The following is a 20,055-nucleotide window of genomic DNA, read 5'->3' as shown; positions in this document are numbered from 1 at the left end:
AGGGGCTCTCCGGGTGAAAGTGATAACGAGATCCTAATGTTAGATTTAGCAAAATTCACTTAACCCGAATAGAAGAGAGATCAGAGTCCCAGAGTATAGACAAGGAGTAAAAGATCCTAATACCACCCAATGGCGACGTGGGCCCGTAAGCCACACAGCCATGTTAGTAAAAAAAATTCAATGACTAGACTCGACTTCGGCCAAGGAGTTGGAAAGGGGGATTCCTACAGGCAGTCGGCTCTGATACCAACTTGTGACGCCCCCGATTCAACCATACACTAATCATGCACGCAAACGTGTACGATCAAGATCAGGGACTCATGGGAAGATATCACAACACAACTCTAAAACATAATTAAGTCATACAAGCATCATAATACAAGCCAGGGGCCTCGAGGGCTCGAATACAAGTGCTCGATCATAGACGAGTCAGCGGAAGCAACAATATCTGAGTACAGAGATAAGTTAAACAAATTTGCCTTAAGAAGGCTAGCACAAACTGGGATACAGATCGAAAGAGGCGCAGGCCTCCTGCCTGGGATCCTCCAAAACTACTCTTGGTCGTCGTCAGCGGACTGCACGTAGTAGTAGGCACCTCCAGTGTAGTAGGAGTCGTCGTCGACGGTGGCGTCAAGCTCCTGGGCTCCAGCATCTGGTTGCGACAACCAGGTAGAATGGAAAGGGGGGAAAGAGGGAGAAAAGCAACCGTGAGTACTCATCCAAAGTACTCGCAAGCAAGGAGCTACACTACATATGCATGGGTATATGTGTAAAGGGCCATATCGGTGGACTGAAATGCAGAATGCCAGAATAAGAGAGGGATAGCTAATCCTGTCGAAGACTACGCTTCTGGCCACCTCCATCTTGCAGCATGTAGAAGAGAGTAGATGGTAAGTTCACCAAGTAGCATCGCATAGCATAATCCTACCCGGCGATCCCCTCCTCGTCGCCCTGTTAGAGAGCGATCACCGGGTATATCTGGCACTTGGAAGGGTGTGTTTTATTAAGTATCCGGTTCTAGTTGTCATAAGGTCAAGGTACAACTCCGGGTCGTCCTTTTACCGAGGGACACTGCTATTCGAATAGATAAACTTCCCTGTAGGGGTGCATCACATAACCCAACACGCTTGATCCCATTTGGCCGGACACACTTTCCTGGGTCATGCCTGGCCTCGGAAGATCAACACGTCGCAGCCCCACCTAGGCTCAACAGAGAGGACAGCACGCCGGTCTAAATCCTATGCACGCAGGGGTCTGGGCCCATCGCCCATTGCACACCTGCACGTTGCGAGGGCGGCCGGAAGCAGACCTAGCCTAGCAGGCGTTCCAGTCCAATCCGGCGCGCGCCGCTCCGTCACTGACGTCAAAAAGAGCTTCGGCTGATACCACGACGTCGAGTGCCCATAACTGTTCCCGCATAGTTGGTTAGTGCGTATAGACCAAATGGCCAGACTCAGATCAAATACCAAGATCTCGTTAAGCGTGTTAAGTATCCGCGAACGCCGACCAGGACCAGGCCCACCTCTCTCCTAGGTGGTCTCAACCTGCCCTGTAGCTCCGCCACAAAGTAACAGGCGGGGGCCGTCAGGAACCCAGGCCCACCTCTACCGGGATGGAGCCACCTGTCCTTTCAGCCCCCTCATCAGAACCACTTGCGGGTACTCAACGAGCTGACCCGACTTTAGTCACCACATGTGTCATGTATATAAAGTATATAGTATATACCCGTGATCACCTCCCGAAGTGATCACGGCCCAGTAGTATAGCATGGCAGACGGACAAGAGTGTAGGGCCACTAATGGAACACTAGCATCCTATACTAAGCAGTAGGATAGCAGGTAAGGGTAACAACTGTAGCAACAATGACAGGCTATGCAGCAGAATAGGATTAACCGAAAGCAGTAACATGCTACACTACTCTAATGCAAGCTATATAGAGAAGAATAGGCGATATCTGGTGATCAAGGGGGGGGGGGGCTTGCCTGGAAGCTCTGTTGTACCGGGAGAAGGGTCGTCGGTGACGTAGTCGTACTCGGTGGCATCAGCGCCGGTCTCGGGGTCTACCGGAGAAGAAGAGGGGGAAGAAACAATAAATATAATGCAAACATAAGCATGACGGTGCATGACAAGACAATGCGCGGTGCTAGGTGTGCCCTAACGCGGTAGGAGGTGATACCGACGGAGGGGGGAAACATCCGGGAAAGTATTCCCGGTGTTTCGCGTTTTCGGACAGATGAACCAGAGGGGGAAGGTTGCGTGTTTGCTATGCTAGGGGTGTGCGGCGGGCGAACGGGCTGCGTATTCGGATTCGTCTCGTCGTTCTGAGCAACTTTCATGTATAAAGTATTTTCATCCGAGTTACGGTTTATTTTATATTAAATTTTCAAAGTTTTAAATGATTTTCTAATTTCTGGATTTACTTTAGTTTGAAATTAAATTAATATTTAAATGCTATGGGCACACAGGAAGTGTACCCAGCCATATGCAACTGAGGCTGACAGGGGGCCCAGTTGACTTGGTCAACTGCCCAGTCATCAGAGGCTAACTGGTGGGCCAGGGCTGAGTCAGCAGCCTAGTCAGCAGAACAGCGGGCCCCACTGGTCAGTGAGAGAGTTAATAACAGTTTTTTTAATTTTTTAACTTAAACAAATTAGCTAGTGGGCCCGACGTGTCAGTGGCTATTAACTTAACAGTTTAAACTAACCATTTTATTTAGTGGTGGGGGCCCACGTGTCATTTACACTAGGTTGTTAGATTAGTGAAGTAGATTATTTACGTTTAAGTTAATTAGGGAGGGTCCACATGTCAGTGCCTGTTTAGGTGTTCGGGTTAGTGCTGAAATAGGGGTTAGTCCATGCCACGTCAGCACGTTAATGGCGATGAGGCCGAGCTTGCTGGCGACGACCGCGCGCTTGGTTCCGGCGACGGTTTGCGATGTGGCTGGGGCTATAGGTGCGTCGCGAGGAGGCGCGCCGTATGGTGGCTGCGGGATGGCCAGCGGCAGTGAGGCCACGCACGGGCGCGTGCACAGGCTGTAGTGAGCAGCGTGCAGGCAGGGACAAGGAACGCGGCGTCTCGCGCACAGACAACGAGGGTGAGGGCGAGCATGGGGATGCGAGGGAGAGAGGAGAGGGGCCTGACGGGGTGCTCACAGAGGAGCTGCAGGGCATGGCCATGGGCTCGGGGAAGCGGAAGGGCGTCGGTGGTATGGACGGGGCGGCGTCCGGGCCGCCGGCGATGAGGGCGGTGGGGCGATGGCGTCCAGCTCGGGAGGGAGTAGCGCGAGGGAGAGGCGGGGACGGGCGGTCCAGCGCGACAGGGGCGGGTGACGCGACCTTCGGGATCCGGCGGTGGCGTCGATGGTGGGGCGGCGCCTGGGTGGGAGACGGCGAGGTGGCGGCGGGCACGATGTGCGGACGCGAGGGGGGGTGCCCCGATCCAGATCGAATCGGGGGAGGAGAGAGTAGTGGGGGCGAGTGGGGGGTTACGGGTTAGGGTTTCCCCAGAGTGGGGATATGGAGGAGGGGAGTGGGGCGCTGGCTGGGCCGGCCTGGCTAGCCCAATGGCCAGCCGCGCCGAGGCCCAGCGAGGGGGGGGGCTTTATTTTCTTTTGTTGCTTTTTTTATTCTTTTCTGTTTTATTTTAGTTACACTTTATTTTTAGTTTAGTAAAATATGACAATAGCTCCAAAAATAGGGTTTCAAAATAATCCACTATTCTAAGAAGTTTTACCTCAAAATAAAAATAGTTTAGCATTTCCTAAAATATCAAAGGCACTTATTTAATCATTTGAACTACTGTCTTAATCATTTTTAGATTAGTAAAACATTTCACAAAAGTGGGGTTTCTGCACCACAATTACCTTTGCATCCTTTTGGCACAACTCGAACATTTTAGTTTTAAAGTTTGAAAACTTTTGTTGTTTGCCTGATTTTTAATTTGAATCCGAATCGGTTTCGAACTAACGCGAGATTAGCAATAGTAATCGAGGGGACGTGGCATCATTAGCAGAGGTTCACTGTAGCTTAAGTATCCGGGCGTCACAAATAATATCAAGTTTCCTCTCTATGTGCTTAAAATCTTGAAATTATGCTTGTTTTGCTTTCCTATGCTAGTTGATCCTTGTTCCCATAAAGTTTTTGGTCACAAAATCCCTATGCATAGGAAGTGGGTTAGACTTAAATGTGCTAGTCATATTCTTCATGATGCTCTATTTATGTTTCAATTCTTATCTTTTATGTGAGCATCATTGAAATCATCATGCCTAGCTAGGGGCGTTAAACGTTAGCGCTTGTTGGGAGGCAACCCAATTTTATTTTTGTTCTTTGCTTTTTGCTCCTGTTTAGTAATAAATAATTCATCTAGCCTCTGTTTATATGGGGTTTTATGTTTTAATTAGTGTTTGTGCCAAGTAGAACCTTTGGGAAGACTTGGGTGAAGTCTTTGCGATCTTGCTGTAAAAAAACAGAAACTTTTGCGCTCACGAGATTAGCTACCTTTTTTTACTGGAGAGTGCTTTTAGGTTGATTCTTTTTTCAGAATATTAATAGATAAATTCCTCACGTCCACCAATTTATTTCAGAATTTTTGGAGTTACAGAAATATTCGAATGATACAGATTGCTGCAGACTGTTCTGTTTTTGACAGATTCTGTTTTCTATGTGTTGTTTGCTTATTTTGATGAATCTATGAGTAGTATCGGAGGGTATGAACCATAGATAAGTTGGAATATAGTATATATTACACCAATATGAATTTAGAATGAGTTCACAACAGTACCTAAGTGGTGATTTATTTTCTTATACTAACGGAGCATACGAGTTTTCTGTTAAGTTTTGTGTTGTGAAGTTTTCAAGTTTTGGGTAAAGATTCGATGGACTATGGAATAAGGAGTGGCAAGAGCCTAATCTTGGGGATGCCCAAGGCACCCCAAGGTAATATTCAAGGACAACCAATAGCCTAAGCTTGTGGATGCCCCGGATGGCATCCCGTCTTTCGTCTTCGTTCATCGGTAACTTTACTTGGAGCTGTATTTTTATTCACCACATGATATGTGTTTTGCTTGGAGCGTCATTTTATTTTATTTAGTTTTGCTTGATGTTTTAATAATATCCCAAGATCTGAAATTCTTAAATGTTAGGGAGTCTTCACATAGTTACATAACTCATTTTATTTTATTTTATTTTATTTAGTTTTGCTTGTTGTTTTAATAATAACTCATTGATCTTCACTTATATCTTTTGGAGTAGTTTGTCATTTGCTCTAGTGCTTCACTTGTATCTTTTTAGAGCACGATGGTGGTTTTATTTTGAAGAAATAGATGAACTCTCGTTCTTCAATTATATTATTTTGAGAGCCTTAAACAGCATGGTAATTTTCTTGGGTTATAAAACTAGTCCTAATATGATGGGTATCCAAGAGGGATATAATAAAAACTTTCATATAAAGTGCATTGAATACTATGAGAAGTTTGATTCCTTATGATTGTTTGAGATATGAAGATGGTGATATTAGGGTCATGCTAGTTGAGTGGTTGTGAATTTGAGAGATACTTGTGTTAAAGTTTGTGATTCCTGTAGCATGCACGTATGGTGAACTGTTATGTGATGAAGTCGGAGCATGGTTTATTTTTTGATTGCCTTCCTTATGAGTGGCGGTCGGGGACGAGCGATGGTCTTTTCCACCAGTCTATCCCCCTAGGAGCATGCGCGTAGTACTTCGTTTCGATAACTAATATATTTTTGCAATAAGTATATGAGTTCTTTATGACTAATGTTGAGTCCATGGCTTATACGCACTCTCACCCTTCCACCATTGCTAGCCTCTCTAATACCGCGCAACTTTCGCCGGTATCATACACCCACCGTATACCTTCCTCAAAAAAGCCACCAGACCTACCTATTATGGCATTTCCATAGCCATTCCGAGATATATTGCCATGCAACTTTCCACCATTCCGTTTATTATGACACGCTCCATCATTGTCATATTGCTTTGCATGATCATGTAGTTGCCATCGTATTTGTGGCAAAGCCACCGTTCATAATTCTTTCATACATGTCACTCTTGATTCATTGCACATCCCGGTACACCGCCGGAGGCATTCATATAGAGTCATATTTTGTTCTAAGTATCGAGTTGTAATTCTTGAGTTGTAAATAAATAGAAGTGTGATGATCATCATTATTAGAGCATTGTTCCGTGTAAGGAAATAAAAGAAGGAAAGGCCAAAGAAGCCTATGAAAAAAGAGAGAGAGGCCAAAGAAGCCAAACAAACAAAAAACATAGAGAAAAAGAGAAGAGGGACAATGCTACTATCATTTTCCCACACTTGTGCTTCAAAGTAGCACCATGATCTTCACGATAGAGTCTCTTATTTTGTCACTTTCATATACTAATGGGCATTTTCATTATAGAACTTGGCTTGTATATTCCAACGATGGGCTTCCTCAAATGCCCTAGGTCTTCGTGAGCAAGCAAGTTGTATGCACACCCACTTAGTTTCTTTTGTTGAGCTTTCATACATTTATAGCTCTAGTGCATCCGTTGCATGGCAATCCCTACTCACTCACATTGATATCTATTGATGGGCATCTCCATAGCCCGTTGATACGCCTAGTTGATGTGAGACTAACTTCTTTTTTGTTGTCTTCTCCACAACCACCATTCTATTCCACCTATAGTGCTATGTCCATGGCTCACGCTCATGTATTTCGTGAAGGTTGAAAAGGTTTGAGAATACTAAAGTATGAAAAAATTGCTTGGCTTGTCATCGGGGTTGTGCATGATTTGAATATTTTGTGTGATGAAGATGGAGCATAGCCAGACTATATGAATTTATAGGGATAAACTTTCTTTGGCCATGTTATTTTGAGAAGACATGATTACTTTGTTAGTATGCTTGAAGTATTATTGTTTTCATGTCAATATTAAACTTTTGTTTTGAATCTTATGGATCTGAATATTCTTGCAACAATAAAGAAGATTACATTGATAAATATGTTAGGTAGCATTCCACATCAAAAATTATGTTATTATCATTTACCTACTCAAGGACGAGCAGGAATTAAGCTTGGGGATGCTTGATGCGTCTCCAACGTATCTATAATTTTTGATTGTTCCATGCTATTATATTATCCATCTTGGATGTTTTATATGAATTTATCTATTGTTTGGGACTAAACTATTAACCTAGAGCCCAGTGTCAGTTTCTGTTTTTTCCTTGTTTTTGAGTTTTACAGAAAAGGTGTAGCGACCCGACCCAAAAATGGATCGAAGTCTCTGTGCTTAAGTGTCATCCCTGGATCGGTATGCTGACACACACAGTACTCGAGGAATTATAACAGAGTTCAATCACACTTTATTACATCGAGGTTCTCAAAAGAGTATTTATTACAATAATATGGCCAAAGGCCATCTAAATAAAAATAACTGCGGAAGCTTCAAAGGTAAATGAGTCCATCCAACTCCAACGCAAACTGAGTGTAGAACAACGACCTATCGCACCTTTAATCTTCGTCGGAAAAGTCTGCAACATGAGACGTTGCAGCCGTGTAGGTCAGCACATGGAATATGCTGGCAATTTCACACCATAGAATAATAATAAATGAAAAGACTATCTCTATATGCAAATTTAGCTGGTGGAGGCTCTAAGTTTTATTTTGCATAAAGCCAATTTTACCCTACAACAAAGGAATAAATTTTTATTTACTACTAAATTAAAATGCCATATTTGAGAAGGTTCCTCCAACTCAATCCCAAAATCCCCAAGTTATTAGTAACCCAATAATTTCATTAAATAGAGTGATGAGATCAACCAATAATTCACTTCTAGATACTCAAGATGTCCGTAACCGGGGACACGGCTAATCATGATTAGTTTGTACACTCTGCAGAGTTTTGCACACTTTCCCCCCACAAGACTCGACCACCTCCATGATGGGAAGATCGAGACATAGCCTTTCAGAAGCGTTTCCCCTTAACCCTGGGTAGACCTGTACACCTACTTTCCCCTAGATCAGCTAGTCTACCACGAAAAGAGGTCACGCAACTTACTCAACTATGCCAGAGCCCACAATGGCTTGTGGCTGCACACGGAAGTTTCTAGGCATGAAATATCTTATGATCCCTTTAAGCCTGGGTGGCGGACCTAGGGTAATCACACGGGTACTCCGGGATTCCCCTTGGGCAAGCACTGGTTTCTCCAGGTGCCCCAAACAATCCACCCAGATGTGTATTAGAGTTGCCACCTTAGGTTATCCCAAAATTATTAACTCTCGCAACTTGCATGGATCACACATACCAATCCCCGTCTACGAGCATGGCTAAGCAATATATGACATAACGAAAATTCCCGGGGTGATCAAAGGTCATAGGTTCCTACCACATGTTCCCAATCCTACTCATGCAATCTTTGAGGGTTAAACTAATGCATAGTAAAAACTGGGTATTAAAAATTATGATCAAAGTGTGAACTTGTCTTGCTGACGTTCGTTGAACTGTAAAGATTCGTGGTAGCAAGCTTCACACTCCGGATGATCTAGCGTAAGCAAGCAATAACATACATAAGCATACCAGCAAAGAGACAAGAAGAAAACAAATAAAAGACTTCGGAAAACTATAAAAACATCCAAATAAAGTTTCTGTTCAGAACATAACTTTTACAGTATCTAAAATATGTGTGTTTGGGTCTAACAGAAAGTACACGTTACGAGCTTCGATTTGCAAAAAGAATCACCTAAAACGGAGTTACGAAACTCGAATTACGGCCTAACGAAGTTTGAATTCAGATCTGTTTGAATTCAAATTTTAAAACTTTCAAAATATTTTTCGTTTGATTCTCTGGATAGAGGATATTTTTATGAACTAGTAGGAAAAAGAATCACCTAATTTGGAACTATAGATTTATAGATACGAATTTCCAAAGATTGGGCATTTTTCTGGAAATCAATTACGGGATTCAGTATGAACTGCCACGTGGCGTGCTGTGATTGGTGTATACCCCTTCAACTAAGAACACGTTTTGAAGGAATGGCTGGTTGCTCACCGTGAGGGTTCGCCGGAGTTGGGCGGAGCGGAGTGTATTCGATGAACCGGAGTCGATGGAGTAGCGAACGGTGGAGATATGGTGAAGGAGAATTCTATGGACTCCGTAAGGATCTCAGGAGCTTTCTACTTCACTGGACAGAAGTGGCCGAAGTTTGGCACGGCGGCGGTGAGCCTCGGTCCTCGCGGTTCTGATGCTCCTTCTGCGAAATCGAGAGAGAAAAGGGCTCACAGAGATGCGCATCAACAAGGGGAAGAGAAAGGTGGAGGAGTTAGGGCTTGGGGTACCTCGGTCGCGACAGAATCCTCGTCGGACTTTGATGCTATTGTCGAACTCCGGCGAGCAATTGCTCATAGGAGAGATCGAACTCGAGAGGGATTTTGAGCGTGATGATGTAGGGGAGTGGGGTGTATCCAGAGATGGTATTTATAGGTGCGTGGGGAGTCCATACGAAGAGATCCACGATGACCTTAGTGCGGCCATTAATGGTTGTTTGTGCAAGAACGTTTCCGGATCAGTTCGGCGATTTAAGGCAATATAATGTTGGGTTTTAATTCCCTGAATGGGTTATTGGTAACGCCCTCGACAATTTTCGTGTTGACTCCGAAGTGAAACGGCAAAGAAATTAAGTGGGAGGAGGGGAGGAAGATGTAGAGGTGACATGCTTGTTCCTCTGTGTTCCTGAAGGCTGAACGAAAAGAGGTAGAAGAAGACGAGCACCTGGGCCTTGCGCTAAATGAAAGGGAGATGGGCTTAGTGAGAAAAGTGGCCCGTGGTTGAGCGTTTTTTTTAATAACAGAAACACTATGACACCCAAGATACAAATAATTATAAGTCTAAAAAAAATTCCAGAAAATTCACATAGTTATATGGTCTTATGTATGACCTAGTGAACTTTTATCTGGCCTAAAATGCAAGTTTTCAAAAATAAACTTTTTGCTATGCTAATAAAATAAATTGCAAATAAAACTCAACAAATATATTTTGGTTCCAAATTCAATTTCCAATATTTTCTTTCTGTTTTTGAAGAAGTCATTTTATCTTCTCTCTTTATTTTATTTTTGATATAATGGAAATGAATTTTGGTGAAACCAAATTTGATCCAAACTCCCAACTTCGAAAAAATTCAAAATTGGTTTTTAGGGAAACTTCCAACTCTCTATTTTGGTCCTTGAGTTGCTCAAAGTCCCTTGGATCAAAAATCAAATAAAAATCAAATCATAAATCATGGATGTATATGAATGATCTATTATAAACATCCAAATTGAAAATTGGGATGTTACAAACCTATCCCCCTTAAGATGAATCTCGCCCTTGAGATTCGGGTTGGCTAGCAAAAAGGTGTGGGTGGTCCTGTTGGAGGTCTTCTTCTCGTTCCCAGGTGGCTTCTTCCTCAGTATGATGACTCCACTGAACCTTGCAAAACTTGAATGACCTTGCTGCGGATAACCCTGCTTGCAGTCTCGAGAATCTTGATGGGCTTCTCCGCATAGGTCAGATCACTATCCAACTGTATGGCCTCCAGTGGCACTGTATCTCTCAAAGGAATATCGGCCATCTTCGCATGGCACTTTTTCAACTGGGAACGTGTAACACATCATGAACTCCTGACAAGGCTTCTGGTAATTCCAACTTGTAGGCAACTTCACCCATGCGTTCTAAAACTCTGTACGGCTCCACAAATCATGGTGATAACTTTCCTTTGACTCCAAATCGTTTAACTCCTCAAAGTGGAGACACACGAAGATATGCTCTATCTCCGACTTCATAGGTTACCTCCTTGCGTTTAGTATCGGGATAACTCTTCTGTCTGGATTGGGCTACCTTGAGTCTGTCGTGGATCAGCTTGACTTTTTCCTCTGAATCTCTAATTAAATCTGGTCCGAATAATTTACGGTCTCCAACTTCATCCCACATCAATGGTGTCCTGCACCTCCTTCCGTACAAAGCTTCGAAAAGGGCCATTTTCAACTAGCTTGATAGCTGTTGTTATATGAGAACTCTGCGTAAGGCAAATTATCATCCCAACTAGATCCATAATCTAGCGCACAAGCTCTCAACATGTCCTCCAGAATCTGATTGACTCTCTCGGTCTGCCCATCTGTCTGCGGATGAAAAGATGTACTGAACTCCAGCCTGGTACCCAAAGTTTCATGTAACTGATGCCAAAACTTTGAGGTAAATTGTGTTCCTCTATCTGATACAATGGTCCTCGGAACTCCATGCAGACATACGATCCTGGTCATGTATATCTTGGCTAACTTAGCACTTGTATATGTGGTTTTCACGGGGATGAAGTGAGCTACCTTAGTCAAGCGATCAACCACTACCCAAATAGAATCATAGCCTGATCGGGTCCTGGGTAATCCTGTAATGAAGTCCATGCCAAGCTTGTCCCACTTAAATTCTGGTATCGGCAAAGGCTGAAGTAATCCTGCTGGTTTCTGGTGCTCTGCCTTAACCCTCTAACATACGTCACATACTGCGACATACTCGGCAATATCCTTTTTCATACCTGTCCACCAGAAACTTTCCTTCAAGTCCAAATACATCTTGGTGTTGCCCGGGTGTATTGAATAAGGCGAATCATGAGCCTCCTGAAGAATCAATTTCCTGATCTCTGGGTCATTTGGCATGTAAATACGCTGCTCAAACCATAAGGTTCCATGTTCATCCTCAAGAAATCCTTCTGCCTTTCTTTGGTTCATCCTTCCCTTTATCTCTGCAATACCTTTGTCTAACTTCTAGGCTTCTCGGATCTTTCCCAACAAAGTGGATTGAGTTTCCATTGCGGCAACAAAACCTCGTGGTACTATCTCCAATCGAAGATCTCTGAGATCATCAATTAACTCCTGAGGTAATCCTCCTGCTGTGAGGGTATTGACATAGCTCTTGCGGCTCAATGCATCTGCCACAACATTGGCCTTTCCTGGGTGATAGTGCAATTTCATGTCATAATCCTTTATGAGCTCCAACCATCTTCTCTGCCTGAGGTTCAACTCCTTCTGCGTGAAGATGTATTTCAAACTCTTATGATCCGTGTAAACATCACAACAATTTCCGATAAGAAAATGTCTCCAGGTCTTGAGTGCATGCACTACGGCTGCTAACTCCAAATCATGTGTGGCATAATTCCGCTCATGAGGTCGAAGCTGACGTGAGGCATATGAAACAACTCTTCCTTCTTGCATAAGAACACCTCCAAGTCCCTGACGTGAAGCGTCGCAATACACCTGAAAATCCTTGTGTATATTTAGAAGAATTAGCACTTGGGCTGTGACCAAACATTTCTTTAACTCCTGGAAACTGGCCTCACATTCGTCGGTCCAAACAAACTTAGTGTCTTTCTTCAATAACTCTGTCATGGGCTTCGCGATCTTGGAGAAATTCTCAATAAACCTTCGGTAATATCCTGCAAGTCCAAGAAAACTGCGAATCTCTCCGACTGGGGTTGGTGCCTTCCATTCGGTGACGGCTTCAACCTTGGAGGGGTCTACTGCTATTCCTTCTCCTGATATAACATGTCCGAGAAATCCGACTTCCTTCAACCAGAATCCGCATTTGCTAAACTTTGCGTATAATTGATGTTCCCTGAGCTTCTCAAGAACCAAGCGCAAATGTTACTTGTGTTCTTCTTCATTCTTCGAGTAAATCAATATGTCATCAATGAATACCACAACAAACTAATCCAAGAACTCCATGAATACCTTATTCATCATACTCATGAAATAGGCAGGGGCATTTGTCAAACCAAAAGACATGACCGTGTACTCATAAAGCCCATATCTCGTGGTAAAAGCTGTCTTGGGTATATCCTGTTCTCGAATCTTCAGTTGATGATATCCTGATCGAAGATCGATCTTAGAGAAAACTTTTGCTCCTTGTAGCTGGTCAAACAAATCATTGATCATTGGCAGAGGGTACTTGTTCTTGATCGTCACCTCATTCAGCGCATGATAATCTACCACCATTCTCAAGGATCCATCCTTCTTCTCAACTAGAAGCACTGGGGCTCCCCAAGGTGATGAACTCGGTCGAATATAACCTTTCTCCAATAATTCCTTAATCTGCTTCTTAATTTCCTCCAGATCATTTGCGGGCATCCGGTATGGTCTCTTGGATATTGGTCCGGTGCCTGGTAACAATTCGATCAAAAACTCTATGTCCCGATCTGGTGGCATGCCGGGTAATTCCTCAGGGAATACATCGGGATAATCCTTCATAACTGGTACTTCCTCCTGAACAACTCCCGAAAGAGAATTCACTTGAGTCCTCCTTGGCGTATGCCTCGACACATACTTGATCCGTTTCCCCTCTGGGGTGGTGAGAAGAATCGACTTACGGGCACAATCAATATTCCCTTCATACTTGGATAGCTAGTCCATGCCTAGAATTATGTCCAATCCTTGTGATTCTAGGATGATAAGGTCTGTAGGGAAAACGTGTCTCCCTATGGTCAATGGCAACTGAAAACATCCCCGACTAGCCATATGCTCTGCTCCCGGGGAACTTACTAACATAGGTGATTTAAGGGCTACGGTCGGCAACTTAAACTTATCCACAAACCCCCTTGATATGAATGAATGTGATGCACCGGTGTCAAAAAGAACAAGGGTTGTAAAGGAATTAATCAAGAACTTACCAACAACGGCGTCAGGCTGGTCATAAACTTCCTCCACATTGACATGGTTCACCTGACCTCTGGTGAAAGGATTGGGCTTCTTTCCAGAGCTTCCATTACCATTCCCGTTCTTCGCCTCGGGACATTCAGTGGCGTACTGTCTGGTTTTCCCGCACTTGAAACAGGTAATGTGGCTCAGATCCTTCTTTGCCGGTGTAGCAGGGTTGGACTGATGCTGATTGTTGTTTCCTCCGTTCCCATTGCCATTCCTATGGCCATTATGGTTATGTCCATTTCCTCCATGATGAAAATTTCCTCCATGGTTATGGTGAGTGTGTCCACCATACTTGCCGGATCCTGATCCATTATTTCCCGAGTACGGGGTATAGCGGGGCTTCTGCTGAACTCTAGAGTTGTACTTTCCCTGTTTGTACTTCCTCTTGCGATTCTCCACCTCTTGCTGCTTGCCTTCCAGAATGAGAGCCTTGTCGACCAACTCTTGATAATTGTTAAAGGTAGCCACAGTCAACTGAAGTCCCAGATCATCGTTTAGTCCCTTCAGAAATTTCTCCTGCTTAGTGGCATCATCAGCCACTTCTCCGGGAGCATACCTGGATAACTTGCTGAATTCCTCCACATAATCACCAACAGAACGATTTCCCTGGCGTAAGTTGTGGAACTCACGCTTCTTCAGACTCATAGCTCCGGCTGAAACATGTGCGGTACGGAACGCCTGCTGGAACTGATCCCAAGTCACATTGGCTATGGGGAATGTGGTGGTGTAATTCTCCCACCACGAGGCTGCCGATCCATCCAGTTGATGTGCGGCAAAGCGCACCTTCTCAGCATCAGTGCATCCCGCGGTGGTCAGCTCTCTTCTGAACTTGCGAAGCCAGTCATCTGCAATAATCGGCTCCGTGCTGCTAGAGAACACTGGTGGGTTCAACCTCAGGAAACGGGTAAGGTTGTCGACCGGGGGTGGTGGTGGTGGGTTGTTGTTGTTCTGGTTCTGATTCTGGATGAGTAGCTGCATGAGGGCATTCTGGTTCTGGATCAACTGGGTAAGTTCCGGTGGGAATTCCGGGTCACATCTCAGAGGCATCTGTTCGGTTTAGAGTGGATGAGAAATTAGAATGGAATAAGGGCCTAATGAGAGAAATCACTACCCATATGCTTATGATAGCAAGAAAATTTCAAATCAAGCAATTCACACAGATCACACCACACAAGCAAAAACCTACAGGTAAGGTCATATCCACAAGAGATATGATCTCTTCATACTACCGCAATCATTCGTTGGACTCAACTTGATAGTGGTGGTCTGAACTAAATCTTCTCAAATCAAAGTCAACTCTAGCTTCTTCATCTTCTTCTTCTTCGTCAATGATGTCTTCATAGGTCATGGTCTCATCGGGCTGAGCAACTTGGTGATGGGGTTCAACAACTATTTTATTGAAGTGGAGAAGAGATAGAAATGAATAGAGAAGAGTATAGACCAACGGATATTTAAGGAAGTCGTAAAATAGAGTTTTCTTCCTATGGCTTTCCATTTCCTAGTGGTCGCGTCCTACAGTCAGCGTGTGCTCTGATACCATCTTGTAGCGACCCGACCCAAAAATGGATCGAAGTCTCTGTGCTTAAGTGTCATCCCTGGATCGGTATGCTGACACACACAGTACTCGAGGAATTATAACAGAGTTCAATCACACTTTATTACATCGAGGTTCTCAAAAGAGTATTTATTACAATAATATGGCCAAAGGCCATCTAAATAAAAATAACTGCGGAAGCTTCAAAGGTAAATGAGTCCATCCAACTCCACGGCAAACTGAGTGCAGAACAACGACCTATCGCACCTTTAATCTTCGTCGGAAAAGTCTGCAACATGAGACGTTGCAGCTGTGTAGGTCAGCACATGGAATATGCTGGCAATTTCACACCATAGAATAATAATAAATGAAAAGACTATCTCTATATGCAAATTTAGCTGGTGGAGGCTCTAAGTTTTATTTTGCATAAAGCCAATTTTACCCTACAACAAAGGAATAGATTTTTATTTACTACTAAATTAAAATGCCATATTTGAGAAGGTTCCTCCAACTCAATCCCAAAATCCCCAAGTTATTAGTAACCCAATAATTTCATTAAATAGAGTGATGAGATCAACCAATAATTCACTTCCAGATACTCAAGATGTCCGTAACCGGGGACACGGCTAATCATGATTAGTTTGTACACTCTGCAGAGTTTTGCACACTTTTCCCCCACAAGACTCGACCGCCTCCATGATCGGAAGATCGAGACATAGCCTTTCAGAAGCGTTTCCCCTTAACCCTGGGTAGACCGGTACACCTACTTTCCCCTACATCAGCTAGTCTACCACGAAAAGAGGTCACACAACTTACTCAACTATGCCAGATCCCATAATGGCTTGTGGCTGCACACGGAAGTTTCTAGGCATGAAATATCTTATGATCCCTTTGAGCCTGGGTGGCGGACCTAGGGTAATCACACGGGTACTCCGGGATTCCCCTTGGGCAAGCACTGGTTTCTCCAGGTGCCCCAAACAATCCACCCAGATGTGTATTAGAGTTGCCACCTTAGGTTATCCCAAAATTATTAACTCTCACAGCTTGCATGGATCACACATACCAATCCCTGTCTACGAGCATGGCTAAGCAATATATGACATAACGAAAATTCCCGGGGTGATCAAAGGTCATACGTTCCTACCACATGAACTACATAGCATAACCACATGTTCCCAATCCTACTCATGCAATCTTTGAGGGTTAAACTAATGCATAGTAAAAACTGGGTATTAAAAATTATGATCAAAGTGTGAACTTGCCTTGCTGACATTTGTTAAACTATAAAGATTCATGGTAGCAAGCTTCACACTCCGGATGATCTAGCGTAAGCAAGCAATAACATACATAAGCATACAAGCAAAGACCCAAGAAGAAAACAAATAAAATACTTCGGAAAACTTCAAAAACATCCAAATAAAGTTTCTGTTCAGAACATAGCTTTTACAGTAGCAAAAATATGTGTGGTTGGGTCTAACAGAAAGTACACGTTACGAGCTTCGATTTGCAAAAAGAATCACCTAAAACGGAGTTACGAAACTCGAATTACGGCCTAACGAAGTTTGAATTCAGATCTGTTTGAATTCAAATTTTAAAACTTTCAAAAATATTTTTCGTTTGGTTCTCTGGATAGAGGATATTTTTATGAACTCGTAGGAAAAAGAATCACCTAATTTGGAACTATAGATTTATAGATACGAATTTCCGAAGATTGGGGATTTTTCTGGAAATCAATTACGGGATTCAATATGAACTGCCACGTGGCGTGCTGTGATTGGTGTATACCCCTTCAACTAAGAACACGTTTTGAAGGAATGGCTGGTTGCTCACCGTGAGGGTTCGCCGGAGTTGGGCGGAGCGGAGTGTATTCGATGAACCGGAGTCGATGGAGTAGCGAACGGTGGAGATATGGTGAAGGAGAATTCTATGGACTCCGTAAGGATCTCAGGAGCTTTCTACTTCACTGGACAGAAGTGGCCGAAGTTTGGCACGGCGGCGGTGAGCCTCGGTCCTCGCGGTTCTGATGCTCCTTCTGCGAAATCGAGAGAGAAAAGGGCTCACAGAGATGCGCATCAACAAGGGGAAGAGAAAGGTGGAGGAGTTAGGGCTTGGGGTACCTCGGTCGCGACAGAATCCTCGTCGGACTTTGATGCTATTGTCGAACTCCGGCGAGCAATTGCTCATAGGAGAGATCGAACTCAAGAGGGATTTTGAGCATGATGATGTAGGGGAGTGGAGTGTATCCAGAGATGGTATTTATAGGTGCGTGGGGAGTCCATATGAAGAGATCCACGACGACCTTAGTGCGGCCATTAATGGCTGTTTGTGCAAGAACGTTTCCGGATCAGTTCGGCGATTTAAGGCAATAATGTTGGGTTTTAATTCCCTGGATGGGTTATTGGTAACGCCCTCGACAATTTTCGTTTTGACTCCGAAGTGAAACGGGAAAGAAATTAAGTGGGAGGAGGGAAGGAAGAGGTAGAGGTGACATGCTTGTTCCTATGTGTTCCTGAAGGCTGAACGAAATGAGGTAGAAGAAGACGAGCGCCTGGGCCTTGCGCTAAATGAAAGGGAGATGGGCTTAGTGAGAAAAGTGGCCCGTGACTGAGTGGTTTTTTTTATAACGGAAACACTATGACACCGAAAATACAAATAATTATAAGTCTAAATTTTTTTCCAGAAAATTCACATAGTTATATGGTCTTATGTATGACCTAGTGAACTTTTATCTGGCCTAAAATGCAAGTTTTCAAAAATAAACTTTTTGCTATGCTAATAAAATAAATTCCAAATAAAAGTCAACAAATATATTTTGGTTCCAAATTCAATTTCCAATATTTTCTTTCTATTTTTGAAGATGTCATTTTATCTTCTCCCTTTATTTTATTTTTTATATAATGGAAATGAATTTTGGTGAAACCAAATTTGATCCAAACTCCCAACTTTGAAAAAATTCAAAATTGGGTTTTAGGGAAACTTCCAACTCTCTATTTTGGTCCTTGATTTGCTCAAAGTCCCTTGGATCAAAAATCAAATAAATCAAATAAAAATCAAATCATAAATCATGGATGCATATGAATGATCTATTATAAACATCCAAATTGAAAATTGGGATGTTACAAAAGGCATTCCAAACGGAGTCCAATTGACATGGCAATTTTTGATGATTTTTTATGGACCAAAAGAAGCCCCCGGAGTAAAAGAGTTGGGCCAGAAGAGTCCCGAGCCATCCACGAGGGTGGAGGGCGCGCCCTACCCCCTAGGCTCGCCCCCCCTATCTCGTGGATGACTCGGAGACCCCCCTGACGTGAGACCGACGCCAAAAATTCCTATAAATACAGAATCCCCCAGAATGAAACCTAGATCGAGAGTTCCGCCGCCGCAAGCCTCTATAGCCACGAAAAACCAATCGGGACCCTGTTCTGGCACCCTGCCGGAGGGGGAATCCTTCACCGGTGGCCATCTTCATCATCCCGGCGCTCTCCATGACGAGGAGGAAGTAATTCACCCTCAGGGCTGAGGGTATGTACCAGTAGCTATGTGTTTGATCTCTCTCTCGTGTTCTTGATTCGGCACGATCTTGATGTATTGCGAGCTTTGCTATTATAGTTGGATCTTATGATGTTTCTCTGCCTCTACTCTCTTGTAATGGATTGAGTTTTCCCTTTGAAGTTATCTTATCGGATTGAGTCTTTAAGGATTTGAGAACACTTGATGTATGTCTTGCATGTGCTTATCTGTGGTGACAATGGGATATTCACGTGATCAACTTGATGTATGTTTTGGTGATCAACTTGCGGGTTTAGCGACCTTGTGAACTTATGCATAGGGGTTGGCACACGTTTTCGTCTTGACTCTTCGCTAGAAACTTTGGGGCACTCTTTGAAGTTCTTTGTGTTGGTTGAATAGATGAATCTGAGATTGTGTGATGCATATCGTATAATCATACCCGTGGATACTTGAGGTGACATTGGAGTATCTAGGTGACATTAGGGTTTTGGTTGATTTGTATCTTAAGGTGTTATTCTAGTACGAACTCTAGGATAGATTGAACAGAAAGAATAGCTTCGTGTTATTTTACTACGGACTCTTGAATAGATCGATCAGAAAGAATAACTTTGAGGTGGTTTCGTACCCTACAATAATCTCTTCGTTTGTTCTCCGCTATTAGTGACTTTGGAGTGACTCTTTGTTGCATGTTGAGGGATAGTTATATGATCTAATTATGTTATCCTTGTTGAGAGAACTTGCACTAGTGAAAGTATGAACCCTAGGCCTTGTTTCCTAGCATTGCAATACCGTTTATGCTCACTTTTACCACTTGCTACCTTGCAGTTTTTATATTTTCAGATTACAAAAACCTATACCTACCATCCATATTGCACTTGTATCACCATCTCTTCGCCGAACTAGTGCACCTATACAATTTACAATTGTATTGGGCGTGTTGGGGACACAAGAGACTCTTTCTTATTTGGTTGCAGGGTTGTTTGAGAGAGATCATCTTCATCCTACGCCTCCCACGGATTGATAAACCTTAGGTCATCCACTTGAGGGAAATTTGCTACTGTCCTACAAACCTCTGCACTTGGAGGCCCAACAACGTCTACAAGAAGGTTGTGTAGTAGGCATCAACCAACAAGTCTCTTTACTCGTTCCGTAATACATCATCTTGCAACTAACCCTTAGTCACTTTGCTTGCAAGCTTCTTGTGATGTGTATTACCGAGAGGGCCGAGAGATACCTCTCCGTTACACGGAGTGACAAATGACAATCTTGATTCACTCCAACTCATTAGA

General features: G+C 43.5%; 1 protein-coding gene and 2 long non-coding RNA genes across 3 annotated transcripts; all 3 read right to left on the bottom strand.

The window, feature by feature from the left end:
- Window positions 1–6,766: 6,766 nt before the first annotated feature.
- LOC120963858 (uncharacterized) lies at window positions 6,767–9,549 on the bottom strand. Its single transcript, XR_005755558.3, has 3 exons — window positions 9,334–9,549; window positions 9,047–9,248; window positions 6,767–7,528 (listed from the first exon to the last, which is right to left on the bottom strand). It is a non-coding gene; the product is annotated as an uncharacterized lncRNA (long non-coding RNA).
- Window positions 9,550–11,790: 2,241 nt separating this feature from the next.
- On the bottom strand, window positions 11,791–14,769 carry LOC141022573 (uncharacterized). The gene is made up of 2 exons (XM_073498837.1): window positions 13,689–14,769; window positions 11,791–11,975 (listed from the first exon to the last, which is right to left on the bottom strand). Exons 1-2 carry the CDS (start codon window positions 14,767–14,769, stop codon window positions 11,791–11,793), a joined length of 1,266 nt encoding a protein of 421 aa, XP_073354938.1.
- Window positions 14,770–16,349: 1,580 nt separating this feature from the next.
- On the bottom strand, window positions 16,350–17,749 carry LOC120963857 (uncharacterized). Its single transcript, XR_005755557.3, has 3 exons — window positions 17,374–17,749; window positions 17,087–17,288; window positions 16,350–16,578 (listed from the first exon to the last, which is right to left on the bottom strand). It is a non-coding gene; the product is annotated as an uncharacterized lncRNA (long non-coding RNA).
- Window positions 17,750–20,055: the final 2,306 nt, after the last annotated feature.

The sequence above is a fragment of the Aegilops tauschii genome, chromosome 5 (assembly GCF_002575655.3).
Source record: "Aegilops tauschii subsp. strangulata cultivar AL8/78 chromosome 5, Aet v6.0, whole genome shotgun sequence".
NCBI classification, from domain to species: domain Eukaryota; kingdom Viridiplantae; phylum Streptophyta; class Magnoliopsida; order Poales; family Poaceae; genus Aegilops; species Aegilops tauschii.
Note: the sequence above shows the minus strand (reverse complement) of the source record. Positions and strands in the feature narration are given on the sequence as shown.